At 37.0% G+C, this 24,334-nt stretch overlaps 1 protein-coding gene across 2 annotated transcripts; it reads left to right on the top strand.

Moving 5' to 3' along the window:
* Positions 1–2,551: 2,551 nt before the first annotated feature.
* Positions 2,552–23,323, top strand: LOC142142823 (vimentin-like). 2 transcript variants are annotated; one of them, XM_075200630.1, is made up of 11 exons: positions 2,552–2,645; positions 12,332–12,482; positions 13,321–13,470; positions 14,534–14,653; positions 18,337–18,432; positions 18,937–19,071; positions 19,448–19,558; positions 21,039–21,149; positions 21,291–21,415; positions 22,851–23,000; positions 23,113–23,323. In XM_075200630.1, the coding sequence occupies exons 1-11, from the start codon at positions 2,626–2,628 to the stop codon at positions 23,114–23,116; spliced, it is 1,173 nt and encodes a 390-aa protein (XP_075056731.1). In that variant the 5' UTR covers positions 2,552–2,625; the 3' UTR covers positions 23,117–23,323. The 2 variants fall into 2 exon arrangements, with proteins under 2 accessions (XP_075056731.1, XP_075056730.1); XM_075200629.1 differs by lacking the exon at positions 2,552–2,645 and adding an exon at positions 2,980–3,423.
* Positions 23,324–24,334: the final 1,011 nt, after the last annotated feature.

Genomic DNA, 24,334 nt, shown 5'->3' on the forward strand with positions numbered 1-24,334 from the left:
TTTCCGGCCGGAATGTGTTTCATGTAAACCATGTTACAATAAATACCTATTTTATCTCACTTCACTTATCCATCCTGCCATATATTCCATACTGATTAGCGCCCAGAACCTGATATTTATTCCAAACCCAGTTTCCCCTTGGGAGGGTAGGGATTCCCTCCTGTACACCTTCAGGTTTGTTTTTGGCTGCTCCACACATTTAGAGGTAGCGCAACCCACCCTATCTGTCTATATCCACAAGTAACAATTTGCTACATCCAGAAATTGCATTCTCCATCTTGCTGATCTGGTAAATGCAACTTTCTATTTTACTTCTCACTACTTATTATTGGTTATTTTCTTGGTCCCGTTGCTCTCATTTCCAAACCCTTGTCAAATCTGTCTCTCAATTGTATTACAATTACAACATCACACCCTCTTATTCATATTGCCCTTTCTCTACTCTACTGCTATGCACTAATCATGAACAACTTCCCTGTTTTCACTCCTTACCTGTACCACCCTCAACCTATCACCACAAAAATCACAAAATAAGATCTTTTCAATTGTACAGTTATAGGTGATTGCGTCAACTTGGACGCAAGTAATACGGATTTCACTACTGCGTATGCCCACAAAGAAGACTTGTACTTGCATCTGCAGGCAGAGTCGGTTGTATCTTGCATGTATGACTTCTTAAAAATGCTGGTGACCCAGCCCAAGGTAACCCAGTATTGGACCACCCCGGGGGGAGGGGGGAATGCCCCCCTGCCCAGCCCTCCCATTTCCCATTTTATGATAGAATTATCATATAGGTAAAAAGTTTTACCTATGAATGTCTTTAAAACAGATCACACTCATACAATTTATATACTTCCGCATATATAAGTTTCTTAGATTTCCTAGCTGTGCAATTATCCAATATTGAAAGGATGCTCACATGAGTAACATAAATGTGTAACTGATTGTTCCCAATAATCTATTTTGTGCAATTATTCACATACTAAAGGCTTCCACCTGAAAGTCATGGCTCCACCTCACAAGATGTGTCAGCATGCACATCTATTAAGGTTCTATGTCATCTGCTAAAGTAAAACACAATTCAAAATGCCAGGCTCCACTCCTTGATGTATGTTAGAATAGTTTGTCCTCAAATGGTATCTTGTTTATGGATTTGTTTGCAGAACGAGGTGCATTATTGCAGCTAGGTATGCCCCAGCCCTCCCATGTTTACATTGCACATCTAGGGGTATATTTACTAAATGGTGTGTTTGAAAAAGTGGAGATGTTGCCTATAGCAACTAATCAGATTCTAGCTGTCATTGTTTTAGTGCATTCTACAAAATGACAGCTAGAGTCTGATTGCTTGCTGTAGGCAACATCTCCACTTCTTCAAACCCGCAGTTTAGTAAATCTAGCCCGTATGGTTTTCCCCACTTGTAAATGACCGTTTCAGTTTTGTTCTGTCCCATCAAGCACCCTACTTTTCAAGGCCTCTCTCATTGTTTTATTTACATGAAGGAAAGTAAAATAAAATTAATGTTATAAATTTTGAATGAGGTTGTGTAAATTGAGTTTATACTGAAGGTATGTGTACATGGATTAATAGCAGGCTTAGGCTATATCCTTGGCACTGCAAATTCATTTGCATTACCTTGATCGTAACAAGAATAAATAACGTTCAAATACACCACATTTCACCTGTCACTAACTGTCCTACACTCTGTATAAATCATGCTAAGCAGCAGATTAATGCTGTTTCATAATGTTTAAGTGTTATCCTACTTACTGTGCATAGTGAGACATTTTATGAATGCCTAATCACATACCTGTTAAATCTCTTTTGCAAATGATTATCTGTCCATATCCCCCTATCCTATCATTCAGTCGTTACTCGAGCATGTATGATTAACACAGGCTTTAATACACCATTAATGGAATAAAATACACATATATCATGCAAATATGTTTTGATTTTTTGGGGGAAGGGAGGGAGGGCCAGGGGGATCTTGTTTGTCTTCTTGAAAATGTATGTGGTTGTGATTGTGGGTTTCAAATACTCTCAAACTTTGCGTATCTGCTTGTGGTAAAAAAAAAAAAAATTAAATATTGAAAAGGTATATTGCCTTTGTTGTGTCTCACTTCCTGGCACAATCTTACCAACAGGTATAATATTTGTAATATCAGTATGTGATTTAAAATATACATTGAAAGTTTGATCATAATGAGCCTCATTTAAAGTCGGACGCAATGTGTGTCTAAGACGTGTAGGAGTGGGAGTGTGCCGCAGCTTGGTAGGGTATTACGAGTGGCATGCAACCCCAGTTGCATCCTACTCGTAACACCCTACCGAGCTGCGAGCAGTTCCTGCAGCTAGCTAACTACTTGCGCCACCTAATTCCTGCCGCACAGCTTTAGCCCTTTTTTGAAGTGTGTTGCGCCTCACTGCGTCCAGGATTTACTCACGGGGTCACACCTTCATAATTCTGCGTTCCGCCCTTTCCCTCGTAGTAAGCTACAAGCTGTCGCAAGTGCAAATTGCGTCCAAGATAGAGACGGGTATGGTGCTTGCTGCATATGCGTGATAGTGTTTTTTTGATCAATGCGCCTAAAAGGGACTTTGCGTCCGACTCTAAATGAGGCCCAATGTGTTCTGTTGCCACCAGGTAAGTATTTCTATGGAATAAAATTATAAACATTTTTAATTGCTTTTCTGCAAATCTCTAACTGCTCATATTTGTATCTCTTAATTGGAAATGGCTTAAATCATTATTATTATTTTTTTATATTTCAGCTATGCTGAAGCTAACATGGAATGATTTTAGCTAAAATTCTGCTCAGATGAGTAATCTGCTAATAAAATAATGGGCCAGAGAATGGGTTAATATTCAGGAATAATTGTCTTTTATCCAGCAGATTCTCACAGGCTTCCGATCATATCTCATTATATGAATAGATGCATATGCTCCCTGGTTCATTTTTTCCATTATTTTCAAGCTTTGCGCGTCTGGGTTATTAGATCAGCTTGAATGCTTTGCAAGATGCCAGAGATCCTTCTGTAGTTGGGAATTTAGCCGCTTCTCGTGACTTTGACACTCAGGAGTGAAGGGCGTGTGTGCTCCTAAGCTGGCACATTCCTGAGGAGTCACCCCTGTCCTATTCACAGCTCTGCTGTATAAGAGGGCCGGGGAACCCGGGTGCAGCCACCAGGATCATCAGCACCACGGACAGTTCCCTGTTCTGAGTCAAGATGTGTTGCAGCCCGGACAGGATCTCTTCTTATCGCCGCCACTTTGATGAGTTCGCCAGTAGTTCGGTGGTCAGGCTGAGGGTGAGTAGTCCATCCCCTACCAGGCAGAAGAGATCAGCCAGCTACAGCCGGGAGACATGTGAAGTACACACAGGGGGCAGGAGGACCGCCTCGGCCACCCGCAGACCGCGCAGGTGAGGACCCTGTCAAAAAAAAGTGTATATATATATATATATATATATATATATATATATATATATATATATAGGTGAACTAAGGTGATGGCGAGAAAAAGTTACAGATCTAATATTTACTGAGGGACAATAGAAATGACTGCATATTGTTTGTTTGAAAATGTGGTTTATGTGATAGATGAAGAGAGTTTTGTGAATGATTTCAGTAGTCTGCGGAATGTTTTCAGCTATTAAACAAATAGCCAGATGTAGATTGCCTTCAATAGGACTCCAGAACATGCAGTAAAGCCAATATTATCAGGTTTATCGTAGTTCTTCTGTAAAGTAAATCTAAAATACGACTTAACAATGGAGAATAGCAATTACGTGACCATGGCCTTATCTGTGTTGAGTTTGTATGTTCTCCCCGCGTTTGCGTGGGTTTTCTCCGGGTGCTCCGGTTTCCTCCCACACTCCAAAAACATACTGCTAGGTTAATTGGCTGCTTTCAAAAATTGACCCTAGTCTCTACCTCTCTGTCTGTATGTATATGTGTGAGTGTGTGTCTATATTAGGGAATCTAGACTGTAAGCTCCAATGGGGCAAGGACTGATGTGAATGAGTTCTCTGTACAGCGCTGCAGAATTAGTGGCGCTATATAAATAAATGATGATGATGATGATGATGAATTACGTTTTACACTATTCACGTGCTAGTAAGTTCAGTTTTATTAACAGTTATCTTAAAAAAAAATAACTGCAATCTATTCTGTCTTATTACATAACGGGCCAGGAGAAGCGTAAAATGTAATAAACATAAAAGTAGCAGCACCTAGAAGAGTTGGTGGATCAGGGAGTTTGAGAGTAGTTTTCCAGCACTAGTTCAAAACCTTAATACATATGTTAACTATTATTAATGAATTGCTATATACTGTACATTTGGGAAATTTGTTGTATAGAAAAAGACAATGCAATGCATTATGCTGAGCATACAACGTTGATTGTATGCATAGTACTTTTAGATGTTCACAATAAAAAATAAATTAGATATGGATATTTGTACTGTCATTCAAGTGTAAATCTGGCACTGTCATTAAACCCAACCCACCTAAATTCAATCAAGTTAGATGCATCGTTGTACTAGATATTCATATATTAGTTGACATCAGAATGCATTTGCTGCATATGATGTTCAGAGAATGTTTTGAGCGTTTTCAACATTAGGAACTGTGCCACATAATGACTGATTTACATTATGACACATGACATATCGGAGGCATTTCTAAACAAATTTTTGAAGGCATCAAATAAATATTCTTAGGCAGCAAAATTACAACGAAACAGTAAAATGGAAAGACGATTAAAGTGGATTCCATATAGCAATATTACATGTAGGTGTAATATATATATATATATATATATATATATATATATATATATATATATATATATATATATCTATTTAAAATTTAATTTGTGCACATCCGAGCACAAATGCACTTTAATAAGCAAAAGAGGAACTGATTGGGCATATTTTGAGGCGTGATTTGCATTTGCGCTGAGAGCTTTTTCGGAGAACAAACATACACAATATTTTTATGCCTGATAAGAATTTTCAGTGGATATCTAGGCGTTCACAGTACATAAAGCTGTGTATTTGTTTAAACCATAAGCAACCTTATGATTGGTGAAGCTGCGTTCACATGAGGACACCTAAATAGGTTAGGGAAACGTTGGACATTGGTCTGATAAACAATCTACTTGGGTGGAACTTAAATCTGTAGTATAATATAACCCCCTAGTGTGTGCTTGTGCATACACGAAACAATATTTAGGTAAAAGTTTATACCTGACAAATAGGACTTAATAAAGGGGATGGAGACCACCAATCGTATCGCAAAATGTACTGGAATTAGTCCTGGAGCTCCGCAGTAGCAGGAAATGCTTGGACATAGAAAGAGTGTCCCGGGGTAGAATGGGAATGACCTATTTGTCCAGATACACCTCGTTATTATTGAACCGTTGCGATACATACAGTAATTCCCTCTTAATGTCTGAGGATAAAATAAGCAGGAAAATAACATTCCTTTGGAAAAATTGCTTTAGTGACTGCGGGGGGGGGGGGGGGGGGGGAGGGGGGGGGGAAATTACCACAGGTAAGTAGTGCTCAGACATTATTTTGCTCCGTTTGCACTTAGATAGTTTTGGGCAGGGCACAGGCAGGGTCATCAGACGGGAGACATGTCAGAATATCTGTGCATTGTGTACACATTTCAGAGGCTTGTAGATATGTCTTAGTAAGTTACATTCCTATTATGTGTGCAGGGTCATTATTTGTGATTGAGGCGATCAATCATATATATCTATATATATCGATATCTATATCTATCTATATAAATAAATATATATACGATTGACCACCTCAATCACAAATAATGACCCTGCATGCATAATAAGAATGTAATATATAAGACTCATCTATTAGCCTCTGAAATGTGTGCATATATATATATATATATATATATATATATATATATATATATATATATATATATATATATGAGGATGCACTCAATTCATATAAGTGAGTCAAAACTTAAAAAGCTGTGCATAATCCATAATTCAAAAAAATCGGATCCATAGGATCCATAGTTGTTCAACAAAAGGGACGGACTAGCACCAGCAATAAGAAGAATACAAAATTTAATATGAAAAATTAGAAAGATACATCACAGTAGTATGCCCGGCCCTGGACAGTTTCCAGTATATGTAATTTCACATTCTAGTGAGGGTTCCTGAATCATGGGCCTTATTTTGAGTTAGGAGTTAAGCAAAGAAAATTAGAAAATTTGCACCTTTCCAAAACCATGTTCCTAGTGTGTCTTTTTAACACACTACATTAATATTTATTCATTTTTCATCATTCATTCGCTGACATTATGATTTTAATATTGAATTAAGATATTATTTTAAAGATATTTTAATATAATTTGGATGGAGTGCTCTCACATTATGCCAATAATTTTAATAACTCTATTAAAAGGGAATTCCAGATACATGCACCTTTTTATATACATACTCTTCTCTTTGTTTTTTTGACACAAACCCATGTTGCATTAGAGGGGGAGGTAAATTTAAAAGGTGGGGACAGATTTATGGTAAGGATACAGCATGTCTTAGAAAAAATTTAATTTCAGTGTAAAAATAAATTGAACAAGTATTTATATTTTCTTTGCGTGCAAAAAAAATAATTCACTTTGTACCCCTTGCATTGTAATATGGTTTGTCCAGGTGCAAAGTTGCTCCTTTTCTTTGTTTTACTCTGAAGTCTGAACACAAAATCAGGCGCTTTATTGGTGCAACAGATTTGTATAAAGTTTCACATTAACATAACTATTTCCCTGGAAGCCTAAAAATCAAAGGCCTCATATAGAGTTGGACGCAATTTCCGTCTGAAGCGCAGATGCAAATTGCATCTGAAAAAAGACACATTTTACATTGGATATCTGAGATGATTGTCATCATTATCAGTTTGTAACTTACACCATCTCATGACAGACACAACTGCCTCTGAGTTTCAGGACCTCATTTAGAGTCGGACGCAAAGTCCGTTTAAGAAGTGTAGGATTGGGAGTGTACCGCAGCTTGGTAAGGTATGACGAGTGGCAAGTAACCCCAGTTGCGTCCCACTCTTAATACCCTATCGAGCTGCGAACAGTTCCTGCAGCTAGCTAACGCTTGCGCCACCTATTTCCTGCCGCACAGCTTTAGCCCTGTTGTGACGTGTGTTACGTCTGCACCTCACTGCGACAAGGATGTATTTACATGGTCACGCCTTCACAATTCCACGTTCCTCCCATTCTCTTGTAGTGAGTCACAAGCTGTCACAAGTGTTAATTGCGTCCAAGATGCAGGCGGAATTCACATTTGCACCAACATACCCATAATGGGCGTGGTTCAATAAGGAAAGTAAGGCAAAAAAAGGAGTACATTTTTTCCTGGATAAGCCATGTTACAATGCAAGGAGTGAAAATTAGTTTACTATTTTGTTAAATACTGGCTGTTTTTTCATGTAGCACACAAATATTTGATAGCTTTATTTTTACACTAAAATTTAAAATTGATCTAGGACACAACCTACACCAACTATAAACCTGTCCCAACTTTTTAAATTTACCTTCCCCTCCAATGCCACATGGTTTTGCCAAGGTGCAAAATTAATCCTATTTTTTGTATTGTTTGTTTTACTTTCCACAATAATCAGGCCTAATGTATTGTGGCTTTGCTCCCACGCCCGCTCCTTCCCCCTTCTGCCTCAAACAAAAGGGTCTGCATGCAGTCCTAAGCGCAAGGCGCGACTCAGTCGTCTTATGGCAGTGACGGTAGCTACTGCTTTGTGGCCATAGGCAGAAGTAAGAAACATATTATATTTGGCATCCTGCACTTTGCTTCTAACTCTTCATGACCCCCTCCCCCCACATGTGGGTTACCAGTTGGTGGCCTTCTTGCTGGGTGTGATCCCTAAACACATTCACCTAAAAGTTCCACAATGCTTTACTCATTTAAAATGTTTGTGCACTTCTATATAACTTTATTGTTCTGTACCTGCCTTCCTGTAAATCTTGCTAAACACATTGCTTTATCTTTCTTTATAGCTTTCTTCTGTGTCTCTCATCCAAGGAATTATATCATCAGGTAGCTGTTTCTTTTGTTGTCCTCTAATGCCACAAAACTCTACTGAGTTCTCTCCATTGGATACAATTACATCTAGATAGAAGTTTTTGTTGTGTTTCAGTAAACTGAAAATAAACTTCCAGGTGCTATAAAAACATGGATGAAAAGCACAGATGGAGCTAACCAGGAATGCTGATGTATTTAGTAAAAGTTGATACATGCATATAGTAGCCAGGAGCTGAAAGCTACCTCAAAGTATTAAATCCTATTTGGTCTATCAGACAACCGAACCTACAGATACTGCATATTAAAATAATTTCACTGCTTTGACCTACATAGGAACTCAATATATGTCAATAAAAAGATATCTACTAAAATGCTTATGAATATTTATTTTCAGAGGTTCCCATCAACTATACTCGATTTTTTAATATATCATTTGATGGAAGCTTTACTTATGTCCTTAGATTGACTGATACATGCTTGCAGCACTTTTTAGGCAACACATTCTCCTCCTATTGTAAAATGAAGAGACGTTAATATGTATTATAGATCGTATATTGTAATTTTCTGTTCTACAGGTGCATAGCCATGTTCAGCACCCTTGTTATCATCATTGTATTTCCAAAAATACATTTTGCGATTTATTGCATTACATCTTTTCAACATTTTAACTTTGTTTTCTTCTTTAACTATTCTAAAATCTATTGAACTGTCATTCTCCATAGATTTTGCGCACGATGCCAGTAACAAATGCGATGTGGGGATATATTTTAAAAAACGTATTTACCGAATGGTGTGCATTCTGGAAAATTATTTCGCAGGAAGCATTAACAGTTTATTCTGTACTATTTCAAAAGAATTGTCTGAATAATTCGACTTTTCAGTAATATCAAGAAATGTGCTACAATAAACGCGCTTTTCACAGTATAGTGGGTAATTTGTTTTCGGGACAATGATTTTTCGGTATACTAGGTGCTGCAATTGTTACTTCTTTGGGGCATTTTAGCATTGTTTAAGCTACTGCTTTTAAAAATTAGTGACAATAGTTTCCATAATATGCCTCGAACCAAATATGGATAAAGTGTATCCTCGCCTACCTTGGAATATAGTTAAGTATCTGGTCAACGTTATTATAAACGTTTTTCATTATGGCATAATCGGTCATTTATTAGGTTATTTATAATTAGACTATCACCAGTTGATGTATTTTTAACTATATTATACTTGCTAAATACGATTTTTGACAATGTCCCAAAAGTTTTAAATAATAGAGTTCATATAACACAATTCAATCAAAAATACCAAAATTCGGAGGGAGGTTTACGGAACATCATTGACTTGTAGCAAGACATAGAAATATTATAAATATTACAGTTCATATTTTTAAATAGATCGTATTTTTAACAAATAAACTATTCGATCTTATTTACGAGTTCCCATTTATACAGACCGACCTTCTTTTATAATTATTTAATATTTTTGTATTTTACAAATAAATTAATGGAATATTTCATACAGACCATATAAAAAGCTTTGCTATTGGGTGAATATATAAATGTCATGGGTGTCAGTCATTATTCTGACTTGAAAAAAAGCGCTTCCACAATCTCTTGGTACCTGACATCGATGTATTACCGAATGAATATAGCGCAGCCTTTAAATAGTTTATAATTAACATAATTATATGAAAGCGGTTTGTACCATTACTAATTGTTATGTTTTAACCTATATACTCAATTACAAATATTATAGATGTATTTTCTAATAATCATCTGGCGTGAAATCGCTTGAATATTGGTAAAATAGAATAGAGATTTCTAAACTAAGTAAACTGTAAAGGAGAATAATTGTATTTTTAAAAATATATATCTAAACTAGAGTAATTTGCTGCGAGTTTCTATAAAAGTTCGCACTTAAATATCAGCTATCATTACAGTAATCATTACAAAACAGAGGGCATCTGAACATCTATGAAACATGGGGTGAGACATGTTTCACGAGTCAAATCAGCACCATCTGTAGAAAGATATATAGGATAACATCTATGTACAAAGCTATACATTGAAATGACTGTGCCTAGATTGTTATTCATGTTGCACGTTTTATAATGTGGGGTTGTTATATCTTCTTTTATATTTTTTGTGCTGCTGTAAAAGTATTTCTTTTATAAATCAATATATTCCGATCAGGTCAAGAGCATCAACAATAAATCTTTAGCATCATTATATACAGTATAAATAATAATTTTAGAGTGAATGGTGCACATCATTTTCAAGGTGCATCTTCTTTACCTATCACAGCTTACAGTCTCATCTTAGTGCATGGGACCTAGGGGGTCAAACTTAGATTTTATTAGTAACAAGAACACAACCCCAGGATTGGAGCCTAGGGGGACATGTATTGTTGGGTGCAACGTGCAGTTTGCTGCATATTATATGCTTTTTACTTTTGTGCATGCCCACAAACAGCAGTTACAGTTGCTGCCATTGGTAGACAGAGTCAGAACTTGCACTTCCCTCCTATGCTGTGATTAGAAGGTAGAAGGCTATTCTGAATCAGGGGAATGAAGTGGAAGTCAGATAGACTGGGCTAACGAACCATCATTATCTGCATTGTACTCATTTACAGGTGGGGCTTAATAGAACACCTGCTGATGCCGTTTTATCAAAGCATTAGACACAGTCACTGAGCTATGGGCTCACATTTAATAAAAATTCTTACTAACCTATATTATATATACTGTATAGTATACTAAAATACTGACAACACTGTCAATGCACATTATTTTACTATGTGCTGCTGGTGAGATTGTTTCAGTAACTAGGGTTTTACATGTAATTGTTATTGATTGCACACTTACGTATTATGTTTGGCTTATTTCAAAACATGTCAAATGGGATGCAAGTCCATTTAAATAGCATAAAATTAGAATTTTACTACTGAGTCATTAAGGAAAGTAAAGCAAAAACAAATGAAGTAACTTTGCATCCTGGCAAAACCATGTTGCATTGGAGGGGGATGTAAATTTAAAATGTTGTGACAGATTTATATTTGGGGTAGTTCATGTCCTAGATCAACTTTAAATTTCAGTATAAAAATAAAGCTACCAAGTATTTGTGTGCTACATGAAAAAACAGCCAGTATTTTCCTTATGTGTAAAATAATAAACTAATTTGCACCCCTTGCAATGTAACATGGTTTTCCCAAGGTGAAAAGTTACTCCTTTATTGCGTTCCTTTCCTTTAATGAATCAGGCCCAATGACCACAAAAAAGACTTATGCTGGAGTCTGTACACAGAGTCAATTTTATCTTATATATACAACTCCTTACGCTTATAGAGGCAAATTGAAGACAAGAATAGGTAAAGTACAATAAGGGATTGTTTAGTAAATGCAACTGATGTAGACATGGATATAGATGCAGATTTCACTGGTGTAAGTTACGAGTGATGACAATCAGCAGAGATGTGACCAACTCATTATACTATGTACAATGGGCCTCATGGAGAATTGGATAAAATATCTGTCTAAAAGGCAGACGGAAATTGCATCCTAAAAAATAGATGTATTTGACATGGGTATGTAGAGCAGGACGTATCTATGCTGATCATCATACACTAGTAATCCAGCACCCAAAAGTCTTACATATTCTGACAGGTGCATATATGTCTGAATCTCAGTCTACACAAGTTGTATTTGTATTTGCTCCACCACGCCCTCTCCTTCCTACGTTCTGACTTCAATCATAAAGGGCCGCAAGCAGCCATAATTACAATATGTGACTCATTCTACATATGGCTGTAACAGTATCTAGTGCTTTGTGGGCAAATATATATATTTATGCTATTGTTTTAGATGGGATTTGCTTGCAAATCTACATGAGGCCCTTACAATTCAGCCAGTTGCCAGTGGGTGATTTTTCAGAGTGTAGAGTCGATTCTTGGGTCCCTGTTAACTATTTTGACAATATCTATATGCCAAAAAAGGCAAGTCAGAAGTTGTTTTTATCTTCTGAGTTATTTTTCTAGTATTTATATGAGGTTAATAGTAAAAATATGACACTATTTGTAATTATAGAGATTGTGAGATTTTATTCAAAAGTAAATGCATTCATATAAATGTACTATTTGCACATATTTCAGGTATCGCATTGTTTTATGTGGGTTTTCTGTTCTCAATTTAAATGACTATGATGGTAAATACAGAGACAATGGAGTGTTGGTGTATAGTGATGCATTGTCTTTCCCCTGCAGTATGATAGCTCCTGGTTTGGGGCCTCTGTTGGTACCAGTGGCAGATCTAGATGCAGCCAGTGCAGCAAACCAAGAATTTCTGAGCACCAGGAATAATGAGAAACGTGAAATGATTGTTCTGAATGACCGCTTGACTAAGTATATTGAAAGGGTAAGACACATCTATAACCTCTGAAGCAGCACTCTCCACCTTTCAACCTGATTTGAAACCTGTAACTCTCCCTGTACTTGCCTATGAAGATATTGAAATATTAACACATATTTTTGTGACTGTAAATAATGACTGTTTTTGTATATAGAATAATCCCTTCACTTTTATTGTCAACACTTTGTGGGCTGTTTGCACAATGTTTGCATGCATCATTTATATAATATTCTCCTGAGTACCAACTAGATATCAGGATTGCTTTCCTTTTTATCATAGGATTTTTCCTGAAATTATAATGTAAATGCAGAATTAGTGGCGCTATATAAATAGCTGCTGCTGATGTAAACACATTGGAGCCAATTCAATTAGGCCGCATTATTCTAGGAATAAAGCGGCCTGTGCGCTATTACTGTTACTACGGTGAAAGTGCGCAGTATTATCATTAGTATCGTCATTTTAACACTGATTATTGCTTGCAGCTCTTGGGGTCAAAAGCAAAAATCACGGTTAAAATTACTGTTAAAGGTAATAGTACTAGCGCCACGTTAATCCTAGACTAACCTGGCCGAATTGATTCCGCCCCATAAAATCCAAGACAGTAATTAGCAATAACGATAACACTATGGGGCTCATATTAAGTTGAACGCAAATTGGTGTATATTACCCTGTTTTTTTACGTCTGGGTAAGCCCAGAGGGCACTAATTCAGAAATTAGTTATTAGTTATTTGTGCGCATGCTCAGATGTAAAAAAGCTTATTATATGCCAAGAACGCAGTTTGCATTCAACTTAACATGAGCCCCTATATTGGTCATGTTTCTGAATGTGTGACTGTCCTGTAGGTGCGAGACTTGGAGCAGCAGAACTCCATTGTGGAGGTTGAGCTGGATGCACTTCGCAGTCGCAGCAACAGACCATCCGCTCTCAGGGCCCTGTATGAGGAGCAACTGCGGGACCTGCGCAGGGAGGCAGAACAGGCCAGGATTCAAAGGGTAAAATAAGCAACTAGAGCAATCCTATACACACAAATATAAACACGTACATATTTTCAATTGATTCCAATTTTAATGTGATACACTGAAAATATCAGGCTTAGGTTTTGGTGGCCCTCCAGCTGCTGGGGAACTACAAGTTCCAGCATACCCAGCATTGTAGTCCTCTAACAGCTGGAGTTCCACCAATTGCCTATGGAATACAATGATGATCCATATATATGAATTACTTGCTTTTCATCTGTGAGGTCGATTCCCAATAAAACTCACAGGGCTGAGAGATGAATACTTTGACTGGCTCCAGTATTACAAAAGTGCATTGGCCTTTAACCTTCAATCTGTTGAGGATGAGGATGCCTATAAATCTTTGCTTGCTGAAAGACTCTGTGAGACCAATGTACGTGAAGTTATAGGCATTGTTGGACCACATGTCACTTTTCCTCAGCTGTTTTTCAAAGCTTTAGCGCATGATCATAATGCAAATGTAAACTTGAGTGGATAAAGCTCTGTTCGTTAAATAAGATGTCTTGCAACTAGCTACCCTTTTTTGGGATAGATGAGAGGCTTGTTTAACCTGTTGCTAGGTCACAATCTGTTCAGGCAGTGTGATACAAACTCAAGTACTAACCCCAGAGAGCACACTGGGAGTTCTAAAATAATGTCATGGATCTCTAACCATTCTCAGTATATAAGAAATTCCTATATTTAATGTTTATATTAATTGATATCTAATATCACACATGGTTTGTTTTATGGATATTAGCTTGTGTTTCCTGTCTCCCTATTACAATGCTATAAAGTAAATGCTGGCTCCAAACCAGTGCAATAAATACAGCTGGGTAGTAAGAGTAATATTACAGAACCACAAGGTCAGTAGGTTTCTGCACAAGGGAACATCGCTTGACAAGGTACCGTATTGGTCTTAGACCAATAGAATAGACTATTCTTCTCACTATAAAGGATTGAATGTGTTGAAAACCAAGACAAAATTCCTCTGGCAGTGGTTTGGGCAGAAGGGGACGCTGCAGGTTATCCAGGCATAAGATTCTGCTTTATTTAACAGGACTTAGCAGTGGCTGCCAAGTCATCAGCGTCTGAGCAACTCAGCGCCGCAAAGAAACGGTATGAAGATGCAACCGAGGGGAGGAAAAAGGCCGAAGGGGACGTTGAAGCATTCCGCCCTGTAAGAAGCTGTCTTTATCATACCCACTCACCTTGTATGCAGGATCCCAGGCTTTGTCTTCAGCACACATATAAAGCATCTTGACTTCTATTATGACAATTATATTAAATTTGGCCTTAACCCCTTTTATGCTGGTAGGGCATTATACCGTGGCAAAAAATGAAGTCGGCTGTTAACTTCCCCAGAAAGAGCTCATTGTCTCATCTCCTTCGAAAAACCCTAGAAGACACTGTGCAGATTTCTATAGAGTTCAACTTTAGGTACAAGACATTAAAGTGGAGACAAATGTAGAGTGATCGCTTAGTTAGCACCTTCGTGCTCTTTTCACTCTGCACTCTTCTATACAAGTCAGCCACAGGCGAACTGGGAGATGATTTGGGTCATCATTTCATGCTAATGCATACACGTTGCTCTCTTGTAAAATACTTTCTGATTGGAGAATTTAAGAGCCTGTGGCAGTAAGATATTGTATGCCAGACACGATTCCTCAGGATTTTCTAAATTTCCAATAATCAAGAGAGAAGCAATAGTTGACTGGAGTATATCAGATAGAAACGACAAGTGATACATCTGCAATATATGATACACTTTTATTGATAATCTATCTCCCTACATGTTTATTGATATGTTTTTTGGGGAGAAAAATATTAAAATAGCAATAATTAGCCAATAAGATCACCTGCTTCACCCATAGTATTAAATATATAATTTGGGAATGGATGTCTAATGATTTGAATTAAAATTAGTTTAGTACAATAACACTACTAGTATTATGGCAGGGCACCTGATGCAATTTTCTCGTGAAGAATAAATAACGGAATGACCTTGGATTCCGGCCATTGAAATGTATTTGCTTGTAGAGTTCTACGTACCGTTAGTGCTGTAATCTGTAAATATAATGAATACTAATTGACTTTCATGCACTAGGCTCCTATGATAATATGATGTCATTCAAGTAGTCCATTGGATTATCCCAACCATAACAAAATGATGACGCCCTAACCCATGCGTGTCATTGGTCCCTGATTTGATTGGTTCTAATTCGGAAAAGTTGAAATACAAATCCGTAGGTTAATTTACTGGCTTTGCTTCTATTCTTGATTGTTGTTGAACAGTTTTTGCACATATTTCATTGACTTACAAACAGTTCAAACAGGCAAATGATGTGGAACATGTATATAAGATGTATAAGCTTGTCCAGGAATAGAATACTGATTACATAACACTACAATTACAGTGTTACATTTACAATGTATCCTAAGACTGCTAGTCAAATATTTTGCTCATTCAAACATACTACGCATTTCTAACTGCGCTAAATTATTACGTCCATGTGTGTAAAAATAACGGCATTGTCTATATTAGAATTATAATATCAAGGTACTCGCTCCCGAACAGATGCTATGTATAGAAAGAAGAATTCCAAATCATGACACTTTTTAAGAGTCACTGAGACATATAGGAAACTAATATACTGGATTGTCCCCGGTAATATTTTATTTTATTAATATATTTGAAAGCAAACACTGTAATACATTTACTTACAGGCCTCTCAATAACTTATTTTGCAGTACATTGATTAAACGATGCCTTCTGCTCAGAATAGCTAAACAAATATAACACAGGACATTTATGAAAATTGTTCTCTAGATAGTTGTGGAGAAAATATGATGTTACCAGTAGCAGCCAATCTGATGTTTGGTTTCATCTTTTATCTGTTCTATAAAATGTAGGATCTGATTAGTTGCTATCGACAAAGCCTGCTTTTCTGTACAGATAACTTTAAAGGAGTTTTCATAAATGTCTGCCAGGTTTTCAAAGACTAGACTAGGTTTAAGACAGGGTAGAGTGTTGCACATATGGGGCCTCATTTAGAGTCAGACGCAGAATACATTTTAGGCGAATTGACACCACTATCACGCATGTGCAGCAAGCACCGTATCCGCCTGTATCTTGAACGCAATTTACACTTGCGACAGTTTGCGGCTTACTAGGAGAGAAAGGGCAGAACACGGAATTGTGAAGGCGTTAACTTGTATAATAAAGACACAGGGGGTGTGATCCCATAGGTAAATCCTGGATGCAGATGCAGGAATTAGGTGGCGCAAGAAGTTAGCTAGCTGCCCCAACTGCTCGCAGCTCAGTAGGGTATTACGTCTTAGAGGGCCACGCTCCCCTGCAGTCTCCTTAACATTATTTTTGTGCTATATCTAACTACTGTGGAGTTTTTGGGCTTTGTTGCACCAAGCAGATACTTCTGAAAATGGTATTGCAATTCTACAGGTAAATTGTATGCCTACCGCATGTTGCCAGCCACAAAACAATTAATAATTAGCTTAACGTTTACTTTCAGGAAGCAAATTAATTCCTATAGTGCATATATATATATATATATATATATATATATATATATATATATATATATATATATATAGTATATATATATATATATGTATATATATATATATATATATATATATATATATATGTATACACACACACACACACACACACACACACACATATATATATATATATATATCAAAAATTTATTTTTATGTATATATCCATATAGACATAGATAGATAGATAGACAGATAGATAGATATAGCTATAGATATATCCTAGAGACCTATCTTTTGTGGGTGCTTTTTTCAGCTGGTGCAAGAGACATTGCTGTATTAAAAAAACAAAGCAAAAAATAAATAATATAATAAAGGTGTGCACCCCCTCCCAAAAAACATAACCAACCCTTGTGCTGTTTAGGGAGGAAAAGAACAATGGAATACTTTTTTTAAATTTAATTATCTGCTTTACAGGGCGCAGTGTGTGATACACTTGCACACCGGCCCATAAGGCAGATAAAGAGGTGTGTTTGTGCAATTTGCACAGTATACTAAGTTGCATGGATCTAAGGATCCCTGCCACTCTAAATACTGTGTAACTTATGATTTCAGTGTAAATTGCATCCGACTCTAAATGAGGCCCTATATGATCACAATGTAAAAACAACAAAAGTTAATTCTAAATTTAATTTTATTTTACCAAAACCTCATGCAAAGTTGGCTTTTAGCTGTAATACTTGGGAGCTTTACATCATTATTTAGTGACCTATCCTTTCAGTCAACAGTCTATCGATCTGGTAGACCTTACTGCCTTCGAAACGCGCTAGCGCAATCTTGACTGTGTCCTGAGCCTAGGATAATGACAGTGATAAATGAATAGCCATAATTTGTGAAGCATATGTTATCAGTATAGAATATGATCTATAAGGTCCTGATTTTGAGTTAGGAGCAAATTTGCACCTTGGCAAAACCATGTTGTATTAGAAGGGGATGCAAATTTAAAATGTAGGGACAGATTTATAGATGGGATATGGCATGTTATAGATAAACATTAATTTCAGTGTAAAAATAAAGCTATTAATTATTTGTGTGCTAGATGAAAAAACAGCCAGTATTTTCCTTGCCTGCAAAAAAATAAGTCAATATGTACCCCTTGTATTGTATCATAGTTTGTCCAGGTGCAAAGTTGCTCCTTTTCTTTGCTTTGATCCTAACTCAAAATCAGGCCCTTAATGAGCAAGCCATAGGATTGCCAGTTGATATGTAGCAATAATATCTATTGCCATGTTCCATTCCGGTAACAATGACCAATGGTTTGTTCAATGATTTGTTCAATAGGATGTGGATGCTGCCACTGCAGGACGCTTATCACTGGAAAAGCAACTGGAAACTTTAGAAGCAGAGATTGCCTTTTTACAGAGAGTTCATGGCGAGGTAAACTGAAAGCAGATTACACATTCAGGCCCTTATGTAGTGATGGACACAAGTTAATTTGTGTAGGGTAAAATAATAATTTCACTACTGTGCATGCCCACAAAAAGACGCTTGTACCTGTACGAAGAGTCAGTTACTTCTTGCGTAAATGACTCCTTTTGCTTATAGAGGCGAATTGGGGGAGGCAAGGGGTTCTAAATCATAGGCCAAGTATACTACAATAGGGGCGTCTTCAAGTAACTGCAGCCAATATAGACCTGGATGCAGATTAGGAAATGCATATGTAGTGGTAGCTCTACCCCTGGTGTAAGATAGAAACTGATAGCTGAGATGTAACCATCTCCGCATACTATGTAGAATGTTTTTTTTCAGAAGCAATTTATGTCTGCATTTTATACAGAAATTGCGTTCAACTCTGCATGACGCGCTCACAGCGCAATAGCTAATCCAGCGACTGCGCAATCTGAACCTAGGCCCACTATGTACATTTATCTGTCAATCCAGGAAATTGAGGAATTGATGAAGCAGATCTACAATATGAGCGCCGCATGTGATCTCGCGTTCTCCATCCCAGACTTCGCTGCTGCTCTGAGGGACATTCAGACAGAATATGAAGAAATTGCAGCCAAGAACCTGCAGGTTAAAATTAGAGCTCATCCTGTTTGGTGAACATTGAATTTAATGTCTGTTGCTACTTAACAAATATTTCTGGCAACATAAAATATTGTTTATCTTGTATATGTTAAATCAGAATGTAGCCATTGGACATCCCTGACAATTCACATTGATGCACAAAAAGCTAATTCCTAGCTGGGTGTATTAACCTCTCCATAGTCAAAGAAACTGCTGTTTTTACTACTTGGAGGCTTGAGGGTCTCCCTGATCTTGCTGAGTTGTTTTGCTGCAAGGTGGTTAATTAAAGAGTTTGGTGTTCATGAGACCTTAATGAACCTTTCTTTCTGAAGACCTGACATTACATGTCTACATCCCCTTATGCTGCTCTTTTCCCCCCTAGGAGATGGACGAGTGGTACAAAAGCAAATTTGTTGACTTCAGTCAAGCTTCTACAAAGCACGCGGAACATGTGAGACATTACCGAGGAGACATTGCAAACTGCAAGAGAAACGTAAGTGGGGCTGGAAAGGCCTCGGAGCTCTTGTGTATGTCACTTCAGTGGAGCCTGTCTTGTGATTTCACTAACATTAGGATTTCTATACAGATTCTGGAGGGGGTTTGGGGGTGGGGCTCTGAATCTTAAAATGTAGTTGGGGTTTAAATCTCCATTAGTAGGAAGTGATCAATTAAATAAATATTTTATGTCAGTTTTAAAGGATAAGTCAAATTTTTTGCATGAGCAACTGAGCTATTATTAATATAGCGTTAAGCACAAATTAAGCTATTTATTAAGATTATGAGTTGGGAAAAATGGTTCTTGTTCATTTTATATAGAGTACCGTTGCAGGGCACCTACACAGTATTCGCTGCCATTATCTGCATGAACAGAGATTTCTATTGAATGAAATAGGCACTTGATAGTTTGATGGTTCTAATTGAATGCCCCATCATGTGAATTACTAGCAGCAGAGCTATCCTGACCAGCCCAATTAATTATATGCTATCTCACTAGATGTAATTCTCATGCTCAGCCTGAATATGTCATTGTACTGCAGACATTTCACATTACCCCAAACCCAGACTAATACAATATTCAGTATTTTGCATGTTTCATGTACACAAATTACCACTGTCAGTAAAACAATGTACTTACACCATAAGAATAGTCATTTGATATTACTGAAGTAATAATACAGCATGTATAACACAAATACTTTTGATTCTGTTTGAAACATTATTTTAAATGAATCGATCAAGGTTATTTATGATACATGTAGTTCTTTATATTACTATACAAAGTACTTATTTATTATTTATATTCTGGGTCACATTATTTCATTTCAATCATCAACAAGGTTTCATATTAGAAACTAACCCTTCTACAACAAATTCTGTGTATGCAATGCGGGCATCACGTTGACAACAGATATAGACCAGTTTTCGTTATCTTGTCCCTGGAGAAAAAATACATAAAAACTGTGACCGGGCTATACTACCAGTATACAAATCAGAGCCCTATTACCCACTTGCCACGTGCTTCCGTTACAAATTGGGCAGCACACCAGTTTAGTGCTTTGTATTAAGCATAATGTTAGCTGATAGTAGTCTGGTTCACTTTCTTGCAGTGAACTCTGAATTTGCTACAGGGTAGAATGTAAAACACTATAATTTAATAATAGTGTAGGTTGATAGAAGCTTCAGCCCCCAGTGGACCACATTATTTCAGGACTGGAAGTGTTGTTAGGGGTAAAAACAGGCATCATTTTATGTCCATTGCACAATGGCAATTGTCCCATATAATTTGCACACTAAAATTCAACTTCAGGGTTGTTTTAGCCCACAATCTTTGATTATAGCGTTTATCACACTTGTTAAGTTAGTTAAATATTCTCTGACAATTGCAACAGAGACTTCACAGTAACCTTTTAATAAAGTTAATTAATACCAACAAAAATGTCAAATCAAAGTTACTGGTTGGAATTGCATTACAGATTAAAGGTAAAGAGATGGAACTTGAATCCTTGAAGAACAAAAATGCAGCACTGGAATCCGAAGTGAAAGAGACTCAAGAAAAAAACAGACTTGAAATAGAGGAGTTACAGGTGGGTACCTCTTTATGGTGATGGGCTCCAGGGATTGAGATGTCTCATGTACCGTGGTCCATTATCTTCTCTGTACATAGCAACAGAGTCCTCGGATCCATTGATACATACACATACATTTCTTTTCCATTTCACTTTCAGGAGCGAATCAGGAAATTAGAAGATGATTTGAAATCATTGAAGGAAAAAATTGCCTTGCACTTACGAGAATATCAAGATCTACTGAGTGTTAAAATGGCCCTGGAAATTGAAATTGCCACATACAGGTTAGAGGGGGACAATTTATATTCTAATGAAACTTGCTAAACATCACATTCTGCACTTTACATACATACGTCTGACCTTACAGACTTAGAATGTAAGCTCTCTAATGAGCAGGGTCCTTCATACCCTTTGAGTTCATGTCTGCATTTATTTTGTCTACCTTGTATGTCCCTGTTTTATGTATGTACTGTTTTCCCTACAGTACAGCACTGCGGAGCACTGTGTCGCCATACAAATCTACCATAATAATAATAATAATAATAATAATAATAATAATAATACAGACATCAGCAATGATTTGGAGTAAGGTTATTGTCTGGGGAAGGCAAGGCTAAGGGGCAGGGAGGCAACTACCCCCTTGACCAGACCTGTAGTAGTCTACCTTGGGCTGGGTCACTGGGCCATCTGCATTTTCTTCCTTTAAAATGTTCCTAATAGGCTGTTGAATCAAGTTTTCACCCCAGACTAAAATTTGCCAGCCCTCCCCTGGTTATTGTTAATATGAGGTACAAGCGATGTCTGTTTCTATTGAGTACATTTTAATTTATTAAGTTCACTTAATATTTCACTATCCAAAAAACAATATATTTCAGAAACAAATATCACAGTATGGACTCCAATCTTTAAAGGAAAATGAAATCCCAAATTTTAAATATTCACATATGAACCATGAATGTAAAATATGTTGTTCAATAGGAAACTTACTTTTCACTGTGGCTATGTTAAAATGATTGCCAACACTACATTACGGAGCTGAAGCCCCTCCAGCAATTTTAGAAAAATGTACTAATGGGACCTAAAGCAGGTCACAAACCTGAGAATACAATCATTTCAGCTGCCCCTGTGTAGGAATACCTGTCACACACTGAATTTCTGGAGAGCAGGTTTACAAATCTGTCAGTTACTCTTTGCCTGCTCTGTTAGAGAAGCTTCTCCTAGCAAGCTACTGCAGAGGAGTGAAAGAGAACATGATAGACACATTTAATGGACCCCAGTTATTTAATGTATATTTTTTTGCTCAGCTTTTTATATAGATTATATACCTCCAGACCCCATTAAAGTTTCATGTAATCTTTAGACCCATTCCAACTTACCTGATTTCTGGCCTGGATTCTGTCTTTAGGAGGTCCAAGCTGCAGCCCTCACACATTATTAGGGTCCTGCTGAAACATTATATCTTGCAGAAGACTCACTTGTAAGGCAATGCATGCTCTTCCTGTTCACAACTTAAAAATTCCTTTGCATTGGATTGGCAAGACTGGCGCTCCTGGCGCTTGTATTGCATATTTAAGTACTTTCATCCCTCCATGTTACTTTTACCAAAGCGGGTTATCTGCATTAACATATATGGCCTTTAATTCCACTCTGAAGTTTAAATCTTCAACCTTGATGACATATACCTCTTAAAGTTTATATAGCAACTTTTTCACTTCGCAGGAAACTCATTGAAGGGGAAGACAGTAGACTTACCTCGTCAGTGAGTGGAGTTTTCCATCAAAGTAAAGTATCCGGGGGCTTGCACGTGAGCTCCACTGAAAGTGTGTCACAGACTTTGGAGCGGAAAGAGAGGACATCAGTCCTTATAAAGTGAGTGTTGTCCCTTGGTTGCATGTTGGAAATTTTGAATTTCGGAATCCATGTAATACAAGTAATCAAGCCCATAATAACTGTATCCATTTTGTTTTATGTCCAATAATAGTTAGGGCAGATGAAGAAGTGTCTCTGAAGAGATGGAATTATTACATGCTATGTGCTACAGGATCTGACCAGAGGAGGATGAATGCATGACTCCCTGTTATCTTCTACTGTGTTCTTTTTGATCCAGCTGCTGTTTTGGATTCCCAGTCTTATTATAATGTATAACCGAATACACATTCTATGGCTTTGCTGAATAAACACTTGAGCATTTACTCTTGTCCGTTACTAAATATAGATTTTATCAAATTCGTCTTCAATGTTCCTGTTCTACGTGAGTGAGTTGGTAGCTTTAGAATATTCAATTAGGATACAAAGTAGGACACAAAATCAAAATCATAATGTCTATAATGGCCAATCATAATATAAGAGGTGAACACAGCTAAGGCAGTATTTTTGATCAATGTGGTCATTTAGGGTCTGGCTTTACCAGGGTGCAAGACGTTTAGCATGCTCTGTAGCTTTTATAACCTGCTATACTGAAATATATGCTGATATTACGTTTAAATAATACACAATTAAGATTGGTGTTTCTGGAAATAAAATATGTATGCAAGGTATGTAGGGACATCATCAATAACAGTGATTATAACATCTATTTTTTTTATTAGTAACATTTGCAAGTTATAAGGAGAACTCATACTATAGATTAGAATATTGGAAGTCAATTTGGTGCTCCATGATTTCCACAAAGATGATTTTCCAGAAAGCAAATGATCCCACGATCTAAGTGTAAAGTCGTTTGGAAAACCAAATGGATGTTTGCAAATTGCAATACTGGCCAGCTTGTTTTCTATATGTTAGAATATGTGCAAATTGGGGTTTTACTTAAAGGGTATCTCCAACCAATAATTCTTAGACTCACCCAAACACTGGTCCTGATAAATAGTTTGATATGCCTGGAGTGCATGTAAATCTATGTGCAAATATCTTCTTGTTAATTCACGTTTGACATTATTTACCTATGTCTCACCATGGCTGTGACCTCATGTGCAAGATACTGTCTTTTCCAATCAGGATAGCCCAATCAATCTCACACATGCAGTAAATAGACAGTGGACTTTTCGTGGCAGGGAGAGTCTGTTAAGCTTTGAGTTTACACTGCACCTGCCAATATGAAAGACGGGCCGGTCTTAAATTGAAATTAACTAAAAGTGACCCACTAGGCAAAATAGAAGGAATTACTGAACTGTGCACATAGTACAAATTGTTAGTGGTGAGAATGT

Source organism: Mixophyes fleayi, chromosome 3, assembly GCF_038048845.1.
Source record: "Mixophyes fleayi isolate aMixFle1 chromosome 3, aMixFle1.hap1, whole genome shotgun sequence".
Lineage (NCBI taxonomy): Eukaryota > Metazoa > Chordata > Amphibia > Anura > Limnodynastidae > Mixophyes > Mixophyes fleayi.